The sequence below is a fragment of the Cibotium barometz genome, chromosome 26 (genome assembly GCF_041138505.1).
Source record: "Cibotium barometz isolate CiBa-2024 chromosome 26, ASM4113850v1, whole genome shotgun sequence".
In the NCBI taxonomy this organism is placed as follows: domain Eukaryota; kingdom Viridiplantae; phylum Streptophyta; class Polypodiopsida; order Cyatheales; family Cibotiaceae; genus Cibotium; species Cibotium barometz.
In genome coordinates, this window is record NC_141071.1 from 45,645,511 (window position 1) to 45,664,333 (window position 18,823).

The 18,823-nt window shown below is 47.1% G+C and overlaps 1 protein-coding gene across 1 annotated transcript in view; it reads right to left on the reverse strand.

The window, feature by feature from the left end:
* Positions 1–18,823, reverse strand: part of SPI (BEACH-DOMAIN HOMOLOG A1) — a 65,895-nt gene that overhangs the window by 11,592 nt on the left and 35,480 nt on the right. The window contains exons 13-18 of the mRNA XM_086820698.1: positions 7,310–7,409; positions 6,036–7,159; positions 4,233–5,889; positions 987–4,091; positions 544–852; positions 139–442 (exon numbers count right to left, since the gene is read on the reverse strand). Of these exons, the coding sequence (XP_086676824.1) occupies positions 139–442; positions 544–852; positions 987–4,091; positions 4,233–5,889; positions 6,036–7,159; positions 7,310–7,409 (6,599 nt within the window). The remainder of the gene's footprint in view (positions 1–138; positions 443–543; positions 853–986; positions 4,092–4,232; positions 5,890–6,035; positions 7,160–7,309; positions 7,410–18,823) is intronic.

Genomic DNA, 18,823 nt, shown 5'->3' on the forward strand with positions numbered 1-18,823 from the left:
TTTAGGTTTATCCCACATAGCCTGATTTACCTGAAAGTCCTTATGCAATACATCATACGAAAATTGATGTGCATATCTAAGGCTTAATGCATAGACAATCAATCTTATAAATGCACACTTAAGAAAGACAGTATGTACCTTCTCCCCCGACTGCTTGAACCCAAAATCTAAACCAAAGCAATTCTCTAGCATTTCTGGCAGGTAAAAGAACTCTGGGATAAGCTCCTTGACATCTGCTGTGTTGCCCTGACTGGCACTTAACCATGTGTCCCTTATGCTGTTGAATAGGCGGTCTGCATGATCAAATTGACCTCCTTGCAACTTCTGGTTCTCCACACTGAAGGGTGGTAATCTGATAAGGTAAAAAAGAACCGTTCCAGCACTTGAGTAGTGAGACCCGTAGTGGAAGCTTGGTATCTCAGGATCATCCCAGCTATCAAACCTGAAAAAGAAACTTCTTCAGAACTGCAGTCCTGTTCTAGCTCTGGGGTTTAAGGCTGAAAAAATTTGGTGTATGTGTAAGCGAACAAATGCACACTGTACCTTCTCCTAAATTCCTCTTCCCTTTCAGGAGTTAAAGCACCCATGGGTTTGTCTAGCTGGCGAAAGGTGTTCGGATCCTCTAGGTTCAGATGCTCACTCTCATAGTCAGCCAAGACCCATGGATAGACAGGATATTGTGTGAGATCATTATAGCCACGCCCTGCAAGCGTGTTTAAATGCATCAAATATTGGAAGTTGCTGATTTCACCATTCTGCCAGCGCTTGCTGAATGACTTGGCCATCATCTTGAAGAGCCGGCCTCCTTCACTGCTCTCTTGCTTTGATGCACCTGAAATAGTGGCATCCAACCTGACCAAAGACAATATGCATTGGAAAGAAAGAATTCAGACTCTGCAGTGAGCATAGCAAGTCCAACTACATAGATAACAATTAAAGTTTTAAGCAACTAACATAAATTCAGAAGAATTCTCCCATATACATACATGCTGTTTCGTGGAAGATTCATAGAAAGAAGGTTCTTGAAGACCTCATCCCGCTCATTTTTGTGGAACACAAGTAGGTCGTTGCATCCATCCATACTGAAAAGCTCAATGGCAACAGGGCGGAGCTGGTAGCGTCGTTTCAAAAGCTCATGTACACTCTCCAATTTCCACATGTGCCAAGGATGGGCCATGTGGCTGACACTTTGTACCTTCTCTCTCCCCCAAGCACCTCCACTGTATGCCCAAGCTCGGCCCCCTAGCCACTCACCTGCAGTTTCTTCCCAAGAACCAGTAGGCTTCAGCTCTTGAAAACAGGCCACACCTGAGCTGCTGCACTTCACTCCAAGTGCTTGATCAATCATGGACAAATCATCCTCTCCAACTTTCTCACATATGCGACCCGTATCATCAATGTAAAAGTTTTCTATTACATACAGGCACATTTCCCCAATGAGAAACAATCCATCTTTCTTTTCTAGCCCAACAACTCTTTCACAGTTGTACCGGTACCTTATCTTTTCTCCAGGTTCCAAGAAAGGCCTAATCAAATACTCACCATCATCATGCACATCTTTGTCTGCCTTGCCATCCTCGTATTTGAGGTCTTCACTCAGCTGTAATGATTGCTTTGGAGAGCTTTGACGAGACTGTGAAAAATCTCCAACAGTGCTAGTTTGAGCTGAGAAAGCACTGCTAGTTCTAGCAGGACCTTGTGAAGGATGTACTGAGAATCCATTTTCATTCATCAACTGAGCATTGTTGAATCCAGTCTTAGCTGAAGATGAGGTGCTACCTTCTTCTCTTACTTTCATATCTTCTTCTTCATCCTCAAAAGCTTCCGAGAAGCCTTTACTGCTGTAGCTTGGCATGTTCTGATTCGTATTACCAACTGGAAACAGATGAAAAAAAGAGTCATAATCTGGATTCATGATATCCAACGCAACACCATCTCTTGCAGACCCCAGTTTATCATACTGGGCAGTTTCCAGTAGCAGTTTGTGTTTGTTGGTGGAAGCCATGTCAATTTTGACTTTACGACGCACGAGCTTTTTGCGCATACGATATGGACCCTCTGTTGCACACAATTCCCAGTCAGGTTCCTCCTTTGATGTAAGCTTCAGCATGGGCAATATGCCACGCTCATGCACAAGATGTTGAACATGTACCTCCCATTCACTTTCTGCATGGAGAACCCAACCGTACTTGTCCTGTCTCACAACCCTAAGCTCTGTTGCCATTGCATCCCTTACCACATCAAGGGCATAACGCCGCTCATTCATCTGTTCCCAATGGCGATCCTCAAGCTTTGAAATCTCCCGGAGCCGCCTTGACATTTCTCGTTTCCGTCGGCTCTCTCCCAGCTTCATCCGGACTCCAGGAAACTTAGCTGCACTAGCAACATACTTCATCCACATGATTGAGGCACACTGTTCCAGCACTTTTGAAATGACCTCTTTGGAGTTTCGGAACCACACATAAAACTGAGCCAAGTCATTTGAGAGAAGCTTGTCAAGCCCACCATGCAGTACGTCCAAGGCTTCACCTTGGCTTGGCCTAACCATAAGAAGCTCCTCCAGAACTGGCTTTCGAAGGGCTATTAAACTTTTCATTACCTCAACTGCAAGCATGCGAACACTTGGCCTTGAATCCCACAGCATAGTTATGCTGTTGATACAAAGACAGCATACCAGATCAGTGTCCACATTGATTTGACAAAAGATCAGTTGCCTATTAGCTATCACCAACTGGAGCACAGTGCAGATATCAACTGCAGCTGATAAAAAGCTTCCATCTCCGTCATTAAGTCTTTTCATTTCTGTCCTTGGCCAGCTAGAAGAGATGAACTCATCCTCCCCAACTGCAGTCAGAAAGCATGGTGTGAAGCAGTACATGATCATGCGATTCATGTTTTTTAGCAAGCCCTGTACATATACTTCGACTTGCCGACCAGCACCCCTGCTGCGTGAGAGCAATCCCTTTCCAGTTAGAGTTGCTTCCTCCACTCTCCTGTCTTTGTTTGCAAGTTGCAACATTGACAACAGAAACTCCAAGACCTTAAGCACTGAAGCAGGCTCAGCGAAAGCACCCATATAAACACGGTCTACCAGCAAAGCACTGAAAGCATCTAAGTTTGAGGACCACCTGTTCTTATCTAGTCTTTTGCTTACCTCTTCATCATCACGCAGCAACCTGCGCTCAAAAAAATTCATCAAACGACCTAGGCACAAACCTTGGAAAGCAAGTGCAGTGTCAGCAGTAATATACAATGGTGCTGCTTCAAGGACTGCTTCTACAAGTGAGATGGCCTTGACTTGCTCAGATAAACCATCTGCAAGCACCTCCGCAATCAAGTCTAGCACAGCTACAGATGCTGCAGAGCAAGGACCACCACCTGACCCCACAGAGTCAAGTTTTAGAAGCAACTCTGGGTTTATTTCAACAAAGCTACTCTCTGGATATGCTCCTCCAGGTGCACTCAGTCTGTAGTACACCCCTGAATTAAGACCACTCATGGATGTAGAGGGTGTGGCCAGTGAAGAAGCCCCCACGTTGGTCTCACTGCGTGATGAGCTTCCCATCCATGATGCTGAGAGATCGAAAGGAGAGATGGACATTGAATGCACTGGCTTAGTGCCCGATACCAGACCAGATGCTTCTGAAATAGGTGAGCCCGGAGGTAATACAAAACGAGATCCTACAGACTCGGTCTCTGCATTCACAAGAGAGGAGGGAACCTTTACCCCACCATGCTCTACCTTCTGAGCAGGTGTCGAAACAGCTGCAAGGGCAACCAAATGGTCAAGACTGTCCATTGCAAAGAGATTCACATCACACACAATATCCTCCGATGGCAAGGTGTCTTCCTCCAAGTTAGGAATGATGTTTATTTCTTTGGATGCAGAAATCGAGCGTGGAATGATTACAACAGTATCCACAGCATCCAGGTTCCTAAGCTCCTGCACTTTTGGACCCAAATTTGTCAGCTGTTGCTCCTGCGTAGTATCTGAAGAAGTGATATGAGAGCTGAGTACATCTTCCATATCCATGAGATTATGTGATTCCCCTAATCCTCCATGCTGAGAAAACTGTGCAGCGTAAGCAGACCTGGTTGCAGGTTATGAACAAAAAACAACACACGTCTTCAGTGATAAAGATGGGTAGCCAAAGAACAAGGAAAACATCATGATTGTTCAAACCCTTCTCCTCTTTCCTAATGCTACCACTACATAAGAGCAGCAATCCTACCTGACACATGAGAAATAGAGATCCGCACAGCTCTCAAGAACTTCTTGGCGTCGGAGTGCAGTTGAGAAAGGCTGACACATCTTTGTGAGGTCCACCATGTAGCGAATTATGGAGGTCACTACTGCAGGAGCAGCCGCTTCACCACCTAGCATCCTTGCTGCATATGTTTTGTGCAACAATGCTTCCCCCTGTAGTTGTTCTGTAGTATCCACAAGTCCTCTGAAATTCTCATCAATTGAGAAGCTTGTTTGCATCTGGTCTCCCATCTGTTCTGCCAATTGCAATTGCAGAGTCAATCTGTCAAAAGCAGCTTTTGACATGGCTATGATTGCCTCCAAAAAGTCACTGAACATCAGATCTCCAGAGCCTCCGTCATCCGGCATGAGTGCATGAAAGTCTAGCATTCTCACCTCCGGCTGCCTTGGGTACACAGACTTACCAAACATGAGACAGAAAAGGATGTAATATACTTCTGGAGAGTCAAAAAAACTTGGGAGAACCTGGACAAGCCCATGAAAGCCGCCACTGTTACGAAACTTTGCCCCAAACATTGTTGAGGAAGAAAGGCATACTCCAAGCAAGGTCATCACCCAGCGCATGCTTGTAGGGTGCACAGCCTCATCAAGAAGAAAGGTAATCAGCTTTGAAGACACAATTTTGTGCCATGATTCCAGTACATCTTCTGAAGATATGGTTACTTGAAGATCGATAAGCATCTCAAGTAGCATATTGCGTACTATAACCTGCACCCCCATTGTCTCCCTCTGTATGGCAGATCTTTGTAGCACTTCCGAGGGTTCAAAGGTCATAACCACAAAATCAACCACACACTTCAGTTCAGAAGTTAGAAATCCATCTTCCAGTATAATTCCCAACAGAACCACTAACTTTTCCAGGACAGGAATCTCCACATCACCCCTCTGTAATGTAACCAGTAAGTGCTGTACAATATTGACACGCCGTAGCATTGTCAAATTGTGGTTTCGATATCTATGCATTGACACAAGCCGCTCAATAAACCCAAGTAAAGCAAGCTGAATTGTAACAGGAGCAGCAACCCACAATGTCCAGTCCAGCAGAACATACTCCACCATCTCCGGGTTGGCAAGAACAAGGCTATTACAGATTTCTGTGGACAGCTCAATTGTCTCCATATCCGACACATGGCTCATAATCTCTTGCTGAAAATAATCAGTGGTGTCTATTTGAGATCCAAAAGGTGAAGACCCTTCTCCAGTTACTTTGGAGACTAGTGAATTCTCCAAGTTATTACTAGCTAAGGAATTGGCAAGAGCCAAAGAACTATTGGAGGAATCTGAAATTGTTATGTTGGATGTGCTGACCAGGGAGGCCTCACATGCAGCAACCTGGAAGAGGGTATCAAGATCCTGCATATCAAAGAAGCACATCCGATGACGTAGAAACAGAGCAAGCAGGTGGTAGCCCCTACTAGCAGACATGTCACGAACATTGTGAGGGCTCCAACGAAGAATGCTTGTTAGCAAAGAAAGGGCTAGATGCAACATTTCTTTACTTTCAGCAGCTTCGACTAGTGCCAGTACAACTGCAACTCCACCGATTTTCCTCATATTTTCACCAAGACTGCATGGAGAGCATATGCTGATGTCTCCATACAACCTTGCAATGCGAGGTAAACCTGAATCACAGCATTGTAAAGGCATTGTAAGCATTTGATGCCCAAGGGAGAAGAAATAAGCTAGAAATCAGTAAAAAATAGAGAGGAGAGAGAGAGGGGGGGGGGGAGGGGACAGAGAGATAAAATCAACAAGAAATTTCACACACCACCAAATGGCGAAGCTGCAGCTGATAATGGGTCGACCAGATTAACCACAGCAAGAGACCCTGAAGCAGCAATGTCCGCACAAGTTCCATCAAAGCAAAAAATGAGCTTCTTACTAGCCACTTGGGCTGCAAATGTGGCTAGCCTATCCAAGTCCCACACAACTCCACTGCCCTCTGTCTTGTTTGTACTTGCTTTTAAGCTGCTCTCCACCTTCTGATTACTAGCACCTAGTGCTAATTCTACTTCCAATGCCTCAAAAGTTGCCAAATTTCCTCCTCCGCAAGCCTCGTGAGGCATGAACTTGAGCAAGTCCGTGTCTTGAAAAAGACCACGGTAACCCCTTCCTAAAGCATACATCAAAAATACTGATGGTGCAGGGAGGACTTCCTCATATAAGTAACAAGAACCAAGATTCCAACTTATTGGTAAAATCTCGAGATCAGTTGGTGGTGTCCCAATAGTTGCTTGGAGAGTTTTACCAGCAGGTGAGGCTGAGTAGCCCAGCTTCCCTGTTTTCCGCAGTCTCCCATTCACATAAAGACAGGCACTGCTAGATTGAAATAAACCAGCTAAGGCATTTGGTTTGTTGTGCACAACAACTACATGGTGCCATATGCCCTCCTCAAGATACACGCCCTTAAAGGACAAGAAACTAGAAGTGCTTGTTGCCAAGGCCAAATTTCCAGAATCTTCCATGTAAAGTTCAGCATACAAGTGGCTTTTCTCCTCCACAGAGCCTACTGAAAAAATTTGGATTTTAGCATGTTCCCTTGCAGGTGTGCCTATTCTATTCTTTGAGTAAGGTTTCTTGGGAACTGCAAGGCCATCTGGTTCTTTACTCTGCTTTTTGGAAAGACTTTGGTACCTCATCCAGCAGGCAAATGAGTATCCTGCTGCTGGTGGCCATGTCCTGTCACCAAGGGAAATACGCATGCAAGAATAGCCAGACTGCCCCATTGACATTTCCATAAAGGGTACAAGGTAGCTGTTTTCGGACCCCACAGTTTCCAGCTGGATCAGTCTCTTCATGGATTCAAGAAATCTTTGGCCAGATTCTTTGTTAGAGGAATCTCTACTCAACCATACCCACCTTGCCAAAGTCCTTAGTTCAGTCGAGGATAATCTGCCATATTTAACATAGTTGATGAGAAACGACTCTTACTTAACCTATAAAGAAAGAGAGATTTAGCTAGCATGCCCACAGAAGCAAGGATATCATGAATGCAAGCATGCATGTGTGCATGTCATTGAAAGATGTGAAGGGAGAGTGTACCGATATGATCCAAGGATTTCCACAATGCTCAATACATGTTCAAGTAGTGATGTGTTGCCACTTGCAGAGTTCGCAATCTCCAATAACAAACTGACACATCCTGGGGGAAAAAAAGTTTAACCGTCATTAGCCCATAACAATTTTTTATAAATTGGCAATCATAGATCCTCTCTCTCTCTTTCAGTTTTTCTTTCCATGATACTCAGGAAACGGACTTGTTGTATACAGATTTGTCTCACACACCAATCTGGCCTTCCGTAGACGTAATATATGTTTTCTTTATTTCTTTACTCTAACATATGTAGCTAGTTTCGCACAGTTTTTTATTTTCCAAGGTTCAGTATTCATCATGGATACATTGTACTATCTTTTTGATCTCACAGACCCTCTGTGACTTTTCAGTTTTCAGTTTTAGTTTACAGTTGCTTTTTCTTATTTCATCCATGACGAGATTTCATGGACACTATGTACACATCATTTTGGTCTCACAGACCCTTTGGGTCTTTTGAAGACTTTAATGTAACTCTCTCTCTCTCTCTCTCTCTCTCTCTCTCTCTCTCTCTCATACCACAGGGAGAGGTGGGCGACAGCTCCAGCTCACTGATTTCTTCCAGAGATCTATCCCAGTGCCTACCCTGACACAGGAGGGGGTTACACTTCAGCGTGCTACGGACCTCCGAGCCAGACGGAGACCAAGAGCACCAGGCTACTAGACTCCCAGACTACATCAGAGGGAGATCACAGAGATACGGGCTCGACATCAGCACCATATCCAGGAGCGGCTAGCTCACTTACACTCACACCCGGAGATCATGCTCCGAGGTATTTTTGCCTCGCCATCGCCTATGTATTACATATTACACCCCCATTATGGTACTAGTTGGAGCTAGGCAGATCTTCATTGCATTCTTGTATACCCTACGCATATAGGTTGCATACTGAGCCTCTAGCAGTAGTGCTCCATCCATCACACCCCCCCACTAGCTCAGTACTTTGATACTTTATTTCATGTTCATTTTGTCCTTTTTTTTCACGACATCCAGAAGACATTGACAGTTGTACATTGATTTGTCTCATAGGTCGAGTTCGGCCTCTAGTAGACGTTAATACAGCTTTCTTTCTTTCTTTCTTTCTTTCTCTCTCTCTCTCTCTCGGTCCGAACCCAAGTCACTTGGAGACACACTATAACTACATCTACTACCATCAACCTGAGTGAGAGAGCTACGATCCAGGAGACGCCCCCACCCACCTGGCCCTCGCTCCCCAAGTCTCCACCAGACATAGATTGATGAGATCTTGAGGAGACATAGCAAAGAGGACAAACCCCAGATTGATCTAGCACAAATTGGGAGATATCTTGCCCCTTACCCGATGTATGACATCCTACACCCAATCATTGGCACCGGTTGGAGCTAGATGCCTCACCTGATGTATTAACCCCCCCTCCTTCCCACCCACCCCACAGTAGTTAACCAGAGCCCTGTATGAGATTTATCTCCACGTTATAGAGTACTTTGTACTTTTTTTTCCTTTTGTATCCATTTGATGTCCATTGAGACATGGTACACACGTTTTCTCATAGGCCGTTTTTTGGCCTTTAGAAGACATTAATAAAATCTTTCTTTCTTTCTTTCTTTCTTTCTCTCTCTTTAGAAGACATTACAAGAGCCATTTTCTACATCTCTCACCGGATGATTTTATCACCCGCCCGACGTACATGGATGTACACCTATCACATGGGATACGTTGTGCCATTGGACAGATCCGGACCTCATCACACTAGCTGCGGATTGAGACAGGGCGATATGTGCATCAGATCTTGGATGACCGCATTTGTCAGCTACGCTACTAGGAGGTAGAGACAGAGGAACACTACATTTGCCGATGTACAATCTATTATGAGATCCGAGGGAGATATCACCGCCTCTTCCGAGAGGGTTTTGGGCTGTTACGCAGGGTCATGGAGTTTGAGGATCAGAGATGCCTGGGATTGTTTCTACTTGAGCTCAGGAGACACAGATGTCAGAGAGACCCTCTTGGCAGACAGGAGGCCGAGCCATGATGTACCTAGACAGAGGACCCTGACAGATTTCTTCGGCACCAGCACCAGCAACCCAGCCCACACACCTCCTGATACCTCCTCCATTGGGCCATCAGGGCACCGACCACGCTCCCAAGGAGTCACCACTCATAGAGCAGTTATCTTATGTCGTGCTCGTCGGCCACGCCCACCAAGATCCCGACCACGGCATCCTGACCATCGCCAGATCAAAGCCATTATTGCTCAGCATCGGAGGCGCCTACCTCGCTTCTACGACCTCTCCATTCTAGACAGCCCCATGGCGGAGATTCTTGATCTAAGGAGAGGGCAACACTTCAACTGATCAGCATACATGGATCTACCTGATATACTTTTTCCAGTATTTTCTACTCAATATCATCTCGGAGTCTTACAGTTCTGTTCTTATAACTGTAGGACAATCAGTTTATTGTACTTTTTAGTCTCATTTAGTTGTTCTCTTTGATGAGACACCAACTTCAGATGTACTCTCATTTTTGGTCTCATAGGCCACTATGGCCTCTTAGAGACGTTAATATATCATTTCATTTCTCTCTACCCTTGAAGTTCAAGGACATGCAAACCAAGAATGACTTACTTAAATACCGGGGGAAGCTCAAAGGTATTACACCTTGAGTGATCCTTGGGGATGATCTCATGCCACTTCAACTTGAACAAAGAAGGGCAGCCATGCCAGCCATTCTAGAAGCTCGCAAGGCGGACAAATGGGCAATATGGAGAGATGGCCGCTCCATCATCTTAGACTCGCGGCCCAAATAGGGACACGGGGTCTATGGAACCACACATGGCATATGGCTGTATTGGCATGCTATGGTCAAACCCAGGAGATTTCTCAGACACTTACACAGGCAGGGACATGGTCTTCTACATCGAGACTCACCAGAGTCCTGAGGGGGGGCTACCAAAGATCTCCAGATATGTGTGGGAGTCAACTCACCGTGGAGAGACACAGACGTGTGGAGAAGTTCGAGGTTTGGGAGGGGTGGCTGTCCCCTCTAAGCCACACCTCCGCAGCATCATTTCAGTGGCTCGCAGATGAGCAGGCACGTTACATGTGGCTCAAGCTTCACCGGTCAAGAGGCAACCCCATCTTCATAGCCATTTGCTACTTTCCACCTGAGACTTCCAGATTTTCACCCACTGATGGGCAATCCCCATTTCTAGACATCCAAATTCCCGACACCACTTCATCGAATCTATCTCATGTTCCTCGCCCTACCTCAGCCACCTTGTTCACCATCCAAAATGTAACAAAAGCCATAAAAAAGATGAAGCCTAGGAAAGCCATGGACCATGAAGACCTCCTAGCTGAGCACATCTCCCATGCCTATGATACCCTTGCCCCTTTCCTTGCCGAACTCTTTAACCTAGCCCTTTGCCAAGGCTTCCCACCCCCTTGGACCACCAACACCATTATCCCAATCCACAAGGGCGGGAACCTGCTTGGCCCTAACAATTACCGCACAATCATGATCGGTCACACCCTCCCCAAGCTCTATGGGGCGAAACTGGAGGCAAAGATCAGCTTATTGGCAAAGAGACGAGAGTATAGAGCCAAGGGACAGGCTGGTTTTCAGAGAACATACTCTACACTTGATCACATCTTCACTCTGAGGGCTATTATTGAGGCCCAAGGAGGGGGGGCGCAAGATTTACTATTGCTTTGTGGATTTCCGCAAGGCTATCGACACTATACCAAGGGCCCACCTCTTTCACAGGCTCCAAGAGCTCCGCTTGCCAGAGGAGATGATTTGGGGAATCATGACACTTTATGAGTCTGTAACAGGAAGAGTGAGAGCACTAGGAAGGCTGTCCGACATGGTGACAAGCACTATCAGGGTGAAACAGGGGTGCCCTCTCTGACCCACTCTATTTGGATTGTACATTGATGAGTTAAGTGATGTTATAGACAGATTAGGGGAGCCGGGAGCCACATTATATGATACAGTGATACCTCTCCTCTTATATGCCGACGACATGGTGATGATTTCAGATTCGGTGGCTGGACTGCAGCGCCATCTAGAGGCTTTGCAGGCCTTTTGTGAGCAATGGGATCTCACGGTGAATCTGGGCAAGACCAAGGTTATGGTTTTTAACACATCCAGGCCCACAGTGAAAGCCATGAGGAGTGCCAGGAGTTTTGTTTATGGGGGTGACACACTGGAGATTGTAGACTCATATGTTTATCTTGGAGTCACATTCACTGGACCCATTTTCAACATGAAACCAGCTGCCTCAGCCCGCCTCACGAGGGGATATGCAGCCCTAGCCCGCCAAGAGAGACAGTGTTTTCAGGCCCATTTCCAGGAGCCCAGTACGAAAGGGTGGCTCTTTGACACTCTTGCAACACTGGCAACTATGTATGGAGCAGCATTCTGGGGACCAGATCTTGGGCAGATGGAGTGGAGTAAGGTGGAGAGGCTGCAGGTCATGATGTACTCGAGGGTGATCAGAAACAAACCATCAGTACCACACCAGGTTGTCATAGCAGAGTTTGGAATTTTCCCCTTGGTAGTAGAGGCTCTTTTCCAGACAGTGACATATATACAGCGGATCTACACCCTGAGCCATGATAGACTCCCACGCTTAGCACTTGAGTCATCACGGAGACTCGCAACAGATGGTCAGCCCACTTCATGGTATGCTAGGGTGTCAAGATGGTTCCAGATTGACTGCCTTCCACCCTTCAACTATAGCTTGGATGCTCCTCTCTTTCCTCTCACGTGTCAGGAGATTAACCGCCTCATACGAGCTGAGCTCTCACGACTGGAGACCCATATCACATAGCAGGCACCCGAACATCTTGGGACCAAGATGCAACTCGACAGAGAGGATTTCCTACGGCTCACAACTGATGGCTTCATTCAAAAGCCTGGGTACCTATTCCGACATATGTCACATGCCATGAGGATAGCTATTGGGCAGATCCGGGTCTTTTCACACACAGGCTGAGTGGAGACGGGGAGAGCCGACGATATTGATAGAGTGGACTGCATATGCACACTTTGTTCACTTTAGGTGGAGACTGAGGAGCACTATATTTGCAGTTGCCTGGTGTATTATGAGATACGTGGGAGATTACACTGTCTGTTCAGAGAGGGTTTTGGGCCATTATCCAGAGTCATCGACTATCCCGATCAGCTTGTCTTGGGCTCTACCTTCTAGACTTGCGTAGACACGACGACAGTGTCCAGACACAGATACCTGGCAGCCTCGGATCACAAGCTTTTTCTCCCACATCCAGGAAGCCTCTCGCCGCCGCCGCCTAAGAGAGAAACCCACCCAGGACCCCCCACCTCTCAGATGAGTCAAACTGCACACAAGAGCCTCTCTATTTCCCCGGGGTTACCATAGACCAGGCGGTTCAGATGCAGCGAGCTAGGCACCCAAGATCTTCTGGGCCGCATAGGCGCCCCGCCCGTCAGCTCCAAGTCCAGGAGATGCTCCGATGATACAGAGATGCCCACACAGGACATGTGGACATTGATGCCCTTTACACAGTTCCTAAGGATGACGATGAGACCTCTCCACCAGCCACCCTAGCTTGATGTTCCTTGGACCTTGGGTCATCGTGCTATTGTATTCCTGAGGATGTTACTAGTATTTGTAGCTAGTAATCTTTTTCCAGTGTTTTATTTTTCTGTTTTACCAAGATTAGTGTAACACTTGGATACTTTGTAACACCTTTTTGTCTCATAGACCCTAGTAGTCTTTTGAAGACGTTAATAAAAGTCTCTCTCTCTCTCTCAAAGTGGAGACTGCCAGATATGGGCCTAGGGCGGCCGCACCAGAGGACAGGATATGCCATCTCTGTCACAAAGAGCCCGAGACAAAGGACCATTACATGTGCCGATGCCCTGAATACTATGAGATTCGGGGGAGGCTCCACTGCCTCTTCCGAGCTGGGTTCGGATCACTTTCCAAGATCATGGACTTCCCGGATCAGAGATGCCTCGGACTTTTTCTTCTAGAGCTCCGTAGACACAGGGAGTCCTTAGTGAGATCCAGATTAGCTGTACTTGCTCAAGGACCAGCACAAAGAGCTCTCACCGACTTCTTCCATACCAGCACTCTGAGGGCCCATCCACCCATCATACCCAGACCACAGGCTAGTGTAGGAGCTCGGCCGAGAGGTGTGACACTCGACAGAGCCACTGAGTTATGCAAAGCTCGACGCCCCATACCCCATGGCCCTCGCCCATGGGCACGCCACCACACGAAGATCCGAGCCATCATCTCCCATCATCGCAGGACCTCCTTGCGCCAGCTCAGTTTTACCACCTTGAGCACCATGTCACAGCGGCCCATGAGGGATGTATTAGGGTGATATGAGAGCTCTCTGCTCATGTACCTAGATCAGATTTTAAAGTTCTAGATTTTTGTTATCTTTCTTTATTACTATTTTGTACCCAAGATGATGTACCTCATGGATATGATGTAACCTTTTGGTCTCATAGGTCATTTTGGCCTTTTGAAGACGTTAATACAACTTTCTTTCTTTCTTTCTTCTCTCTCTCTCTCTCTCTCTCTCTCTCTCTCTCTCTCTCTCTCTCTTCCGAGAGGGTTTTGGGCCGTTACGCAAGATCATGGAGTTTGAGGATCAGAGCTGCCTGGGATTGTTCCTACTTGAGCTCAGGAGACACAGAGAGACCCTCTTGGCAGACAGGAGACCGAGCCATGATGTACCTAGACGGAGGACCCTGACAGATTTCTTCGGCACCAGCACCAACATCCCAGCCCACACACCTCCTGATACCTTCTCCATTGGGCCATCAGGGCACCGACCACGCTCCCAGGGAGTCACCACTGATAGAGCAGTCATCTTATGTCGTGCTCGTCAAGCATGCCCACCAGGATCCTGACCACGGCATCCTCACCATCGCCAGATCAGAGCCATTATTGCTCGGCATCGGAGGCGCCTCTACGACCTCTCCATTCTAGACAACCCCATGGCGGAGATACTTGATCTAAGGAGAGGGCAACACTTCAACTGATCAGCATACATGGATCTACTTGATATACATTTTCCAGTATTTTCTACTCAGTATCATCTCGGAGTCTTACGATTCTGTTTTTGTAACTGTAAGACAATCAGTTTATTGTAGTTTTTGGTCTCATTTAGTTGTTCTCTTTGATGAAATACCAACTTCAGATGTACTCTCAGTTTTGGTCTCATAGGCCATTATGGCCTCTTAGAGACGTTAATATATCGTTTCATTTCATTTCATTTCAGCACATCTAGGTTCTCCCCCGCCGATGGGAAGTCCCTTTACTTGGCCTTATACGAAGACATTGTGGAATTTTCTACACAAGCCGAGATCCTATGTCATGTGGAAAGGTAGCTCGATGGCGGTGGAGCATGTCTTGGATCTGGAGCTGATGAGGTGATCGTGGCTGGTGGGGGGGATCGAGGGCGTCGGGCACGCTGGAGTGCAGAGGCTCGGTCCGAGAGAGAGAGAGAGAGAGAGAGAGAGAGAGAGAGAGAGAGAGAGTCTAAACTCTAAAGAGTAGAGTGAGTTAGTAGAGAGAGAGATTGCAAGATAGAAAATGTGGACATTCTGTAACTTCATAGCTATAGGAATGAGGGAGGTCATGATAAAGGCTTCAAATTTGGTAGACTTACCTTATTCACTGCATAAGGCAAGGTTAAATAGAGAGAAAGAGAGAGAGAGGGGTCAAGTTGTTATGCAAGGTGGTTGCAAGTTTTTTTTCCTTTTTTCTTTTTTTTTAATTTAAAAAAATCCCCTAAACCAGGTGCAGGTGGGCAAGGTTGAAATTATTTCGTTCTTTTTTTTCCAGGTTGGACGAACAGTGCCAAGCGGCAACGGCTTGACATGGGCATTGGGCTGTTTCAAAGCGTGTGGCTGGCCGCTGCTCCTTGCTAATATTTTTTTAGTGGTTAGGCAACAGCCTGACATGTGGGCGTCAGGCCGTTTCGAAGCGTGTGGGCGTTAGGCTGTTTCAAAGCGTGTGGCTAGCAACGTGCGCCGCAGCTTATACCCAAAAACGGTAACAAGTCGTGCCCTTTCTAAATATTTAATCCCAACTGCCCACACGTCGCCGTTCCGTTCCGTTTGATTCCACGCTACCCAACGTGAGTTGTCGCCGGCCGCCTCTCATGTTCCGTGACCCGTGACGTTCCCATGCTCCCCACGTCTTCTAAGTGGTGTTCCCAAGTTCCAAGCATTCAGGAACGACGTTCCATGTGACTATGCTCTCGAATGATGTAGAGGTGTACTGGGCGTTGCCTAGGACACCAGTGTTGGGTATTAGGAGTCTTGTTGCATGCATACAATTGTATGTGGGCAGGTAGGCAAAGGGACAGCCCTATGGGCCGCCCCATAAGGCTTCAAGGCCTTGCCTGCAGGGTGGACAGCCATTAGAGACTACCCTAGGGGCCAAGGAGGCCCCCATGCCCAAGCAACCAGCCCATAGGAGGGCTGGGCAGCAAGTCGGCAGCACAAGGAAGAGCATAGGCCACAGTCGGCCAGTATCAGGGCAGTCATGGCCTGTTGGCCAGCCCTATTTTTCCACGTGCGAAAAAGGGGCCTGTATTATGGTGTTATTTCAGGTCGTGGAGCAATTAAAGCAGGCCAACAGCTACTTCTACAGACCGACTAGTATAATATGGCCATATATAAGAAATAGGCAGCAAAAGGCTAATCCATCTCATTATTCACAAAGTGCTGAAGACTCCAATGGCCAAGACAGCCAAAGGGAGACTAACACAAAGGTGAACTTGAAGGTCAAGAATACGACATCTTAAGGCTGCAGTTTTCCAGCCTAATAAGGTCTCCAAGAAGTCAGTGTTTTTCATCATTCAATAAAGCAAATAGACCCAATCCTTGGTGGGGGGCCCTTCAGAGGGTATATTGGGCAGATCCGGGTCTCTTCACACAGGCTTAGAGTGGAAACGGGGAGAGCTGAGGGTATTGATAAGAGTGGACTGCATATGCACACTTTGTTCCCTAGAGGTGGAGACTGAGGAGCACTATGTTTGCAGATGCCCGGTGTATTATGAGATATGCGGGAGATCCCATTGTCTGTTCAGAGAGGGTTTTGGGTCATTATCCAAAGTCATTGACTATCTGGATCAGCGTTGTCTTGGGCTCTACCTTTTGGAGTTGCATAGTCACGGGGACCAACTGCTTGGCACACACCGATAGTGTTTGGGCACAGATACCTTGCAGCCTCGGATCATGAGCTTTTTCTCCCACATCCAAGAAGCTTCTCACTGCCACCTAAGAGAGGAACCCACCCAGGACCCCCCACCTCTCAGATGAGTCGGACAGTGCACACAAGAGCCTCTCCATTTCCCCGGGGTTACTGTAGACCAAGCAGTTCAAATGCAGTGAGCTAGGCGCCCAAGACCTACTGGGCCGCATAGGCGCTCTGTCCATCAGCTCCAAGTCAAGGAGATGCTCCGACGATACAGAGATGCCCACACAGGACATATGGACATTGATGCCATTTACATAGTTCTTGAGAATGATGATGAGACCTCTCCACCAGCCACCCTAGCTTGATGTTCCTTGGACCTTGGGTCATCGTGCTATTGTATTCCTAATGATGTATTCCTGAGAATGCTACTTGTATTTGTAGCTAGTAGTCTTTTTCCAGTGTTTTATTTTTCGGTTTTACTAGGATCAATGTAACACTTGCATACTTTGTAACACCTTTTTTGTCTCATAGACCCTAGTGGTCTTTTGAAGATGTTAATAAAAGTTTCTCTCTCTCTCAGTTCTCAATGCGGAAGGCGGCCGAAGCTAGATTGATGAGGGGATATGTAGCCCTTGCCTCACTAGAGAGGCGATGCTCACAGATACAATTTCAGGAGCCAAGGACGAAGCTTTGGCTATTTGATACTCTAGTTACACCTGCACTACTGTATGGTGCCCCCATCTAGGGTCCTAGCTTATACCACAAGAGGAGACAAAGGAGAGAGCCGGCCAAGACAAATACAGAGGAGGTATATGATGGGTGCAAGCCGATGGAGAGGCCCCTAGTGGCGATGATCTCGCGCATGATTAGGAGTAAGCCATCAATGCCACATGAGATTGTGCAAGCAGAGATGGGGGCTGCACCAATAGTGACAGAGGCTCTATTCCAGACAGTGACATACTGGCACAGACTATGGGAGCTTCCACTAGATAGATACCCCGGGCTAGCCCTGGAGTCCTCGAGACAGCTGACACTCCAGGGAGATATAGAGTGCTGGTATGCATAGATAGGCACTTGGTTTGGCATGCACAATATGCAGATGGAGGCACTCCCCCTGTTCCAGTACAACATAGAGGCCCCCTCATTTGATCTCAGTTGCACAGAGCGGAACAAGGTTATCAAGAAGGACATTGTCAGACTGGATACTCAGAGGAAATGGAGTTCACCTAGTCGTCCACTGGGGACAAAGATGGCCTTCTACAGAGATCACCTCCAATGCCTGACAAAGGATGGTTTCATCATCCGCCCACGCTACATGGACACACACCTATCTTTTGGGGTGAGATGTGCGATCGGCCAGATCCGCACCTCGTCCCACCAGTTGAGAGTGGAGACTGCCAGATATGGGCCTAGGGCAGCCACACCAGAGGATAGGATATGCCAGCTCTGTCACATAGAGCCCGAGACAGAGGATCATTACATATGCCAATGCCTTGTATACTATGAGATTCGAGAGAGGTTCCACTGCCTCTTCCGAGCTGGGTTCAGACCACTTTCCAAGATCATGGACTTCCCGGATCAAAGATGCCTGGGACGTTTTCTTCTAGAGCTCCGTAGACACAGGGAGTCCTTAGTGAGATCCAAATCAATTTTACTTGCTCGAGGACCAGCACAAAGAGCTCTCACCGACTTCTTCCATACCAGCACTCCGAGGGCCGATCCACCCATCATACCCGGACCACAGGCTAGTGCAAGAGCTTGGTCGAGAGGTGTCAACCAGCCCTCAGTAGCCTCAAAAAGCGACCAGCAGTTGTACACAAGCCTGCAAGCCCCCGGTCAGAAGGAAAACTGTCTAGATGCCCACGACCAACTCTTCCTCTCTGTTTTTATCCTCTGTCCAGCCTCTGTTCAAGGTGTAAATCAGCCGACCAGCAATGGAGAACATGCAGAAGGAGTCGGCCAGCACCTCCCATGCACTTGTTAGGTTTTTATCGCAATAGAAGGCTGTAAACAGCTTGTAGAAGCAATCGACCAGCTCCCATGCACCCAGAAAAGCAGGCGCCTACCCCCTACTTGAAGGAGGTCCAAATAATGTCCAGTGCCCAGTTTTTGGCCGCCACGTGTATTAAATAAGTCCTGCTCAATGTGTACTCACTTATAAGTTGCCCGATCACTTATAAGTGAGTGTGAACCTGCACCAATAATTATTAACATGTGAACTCATAATGCTGTAAATTGAGTTTTTGGGAATACTTACCACCCGTAAAACACAT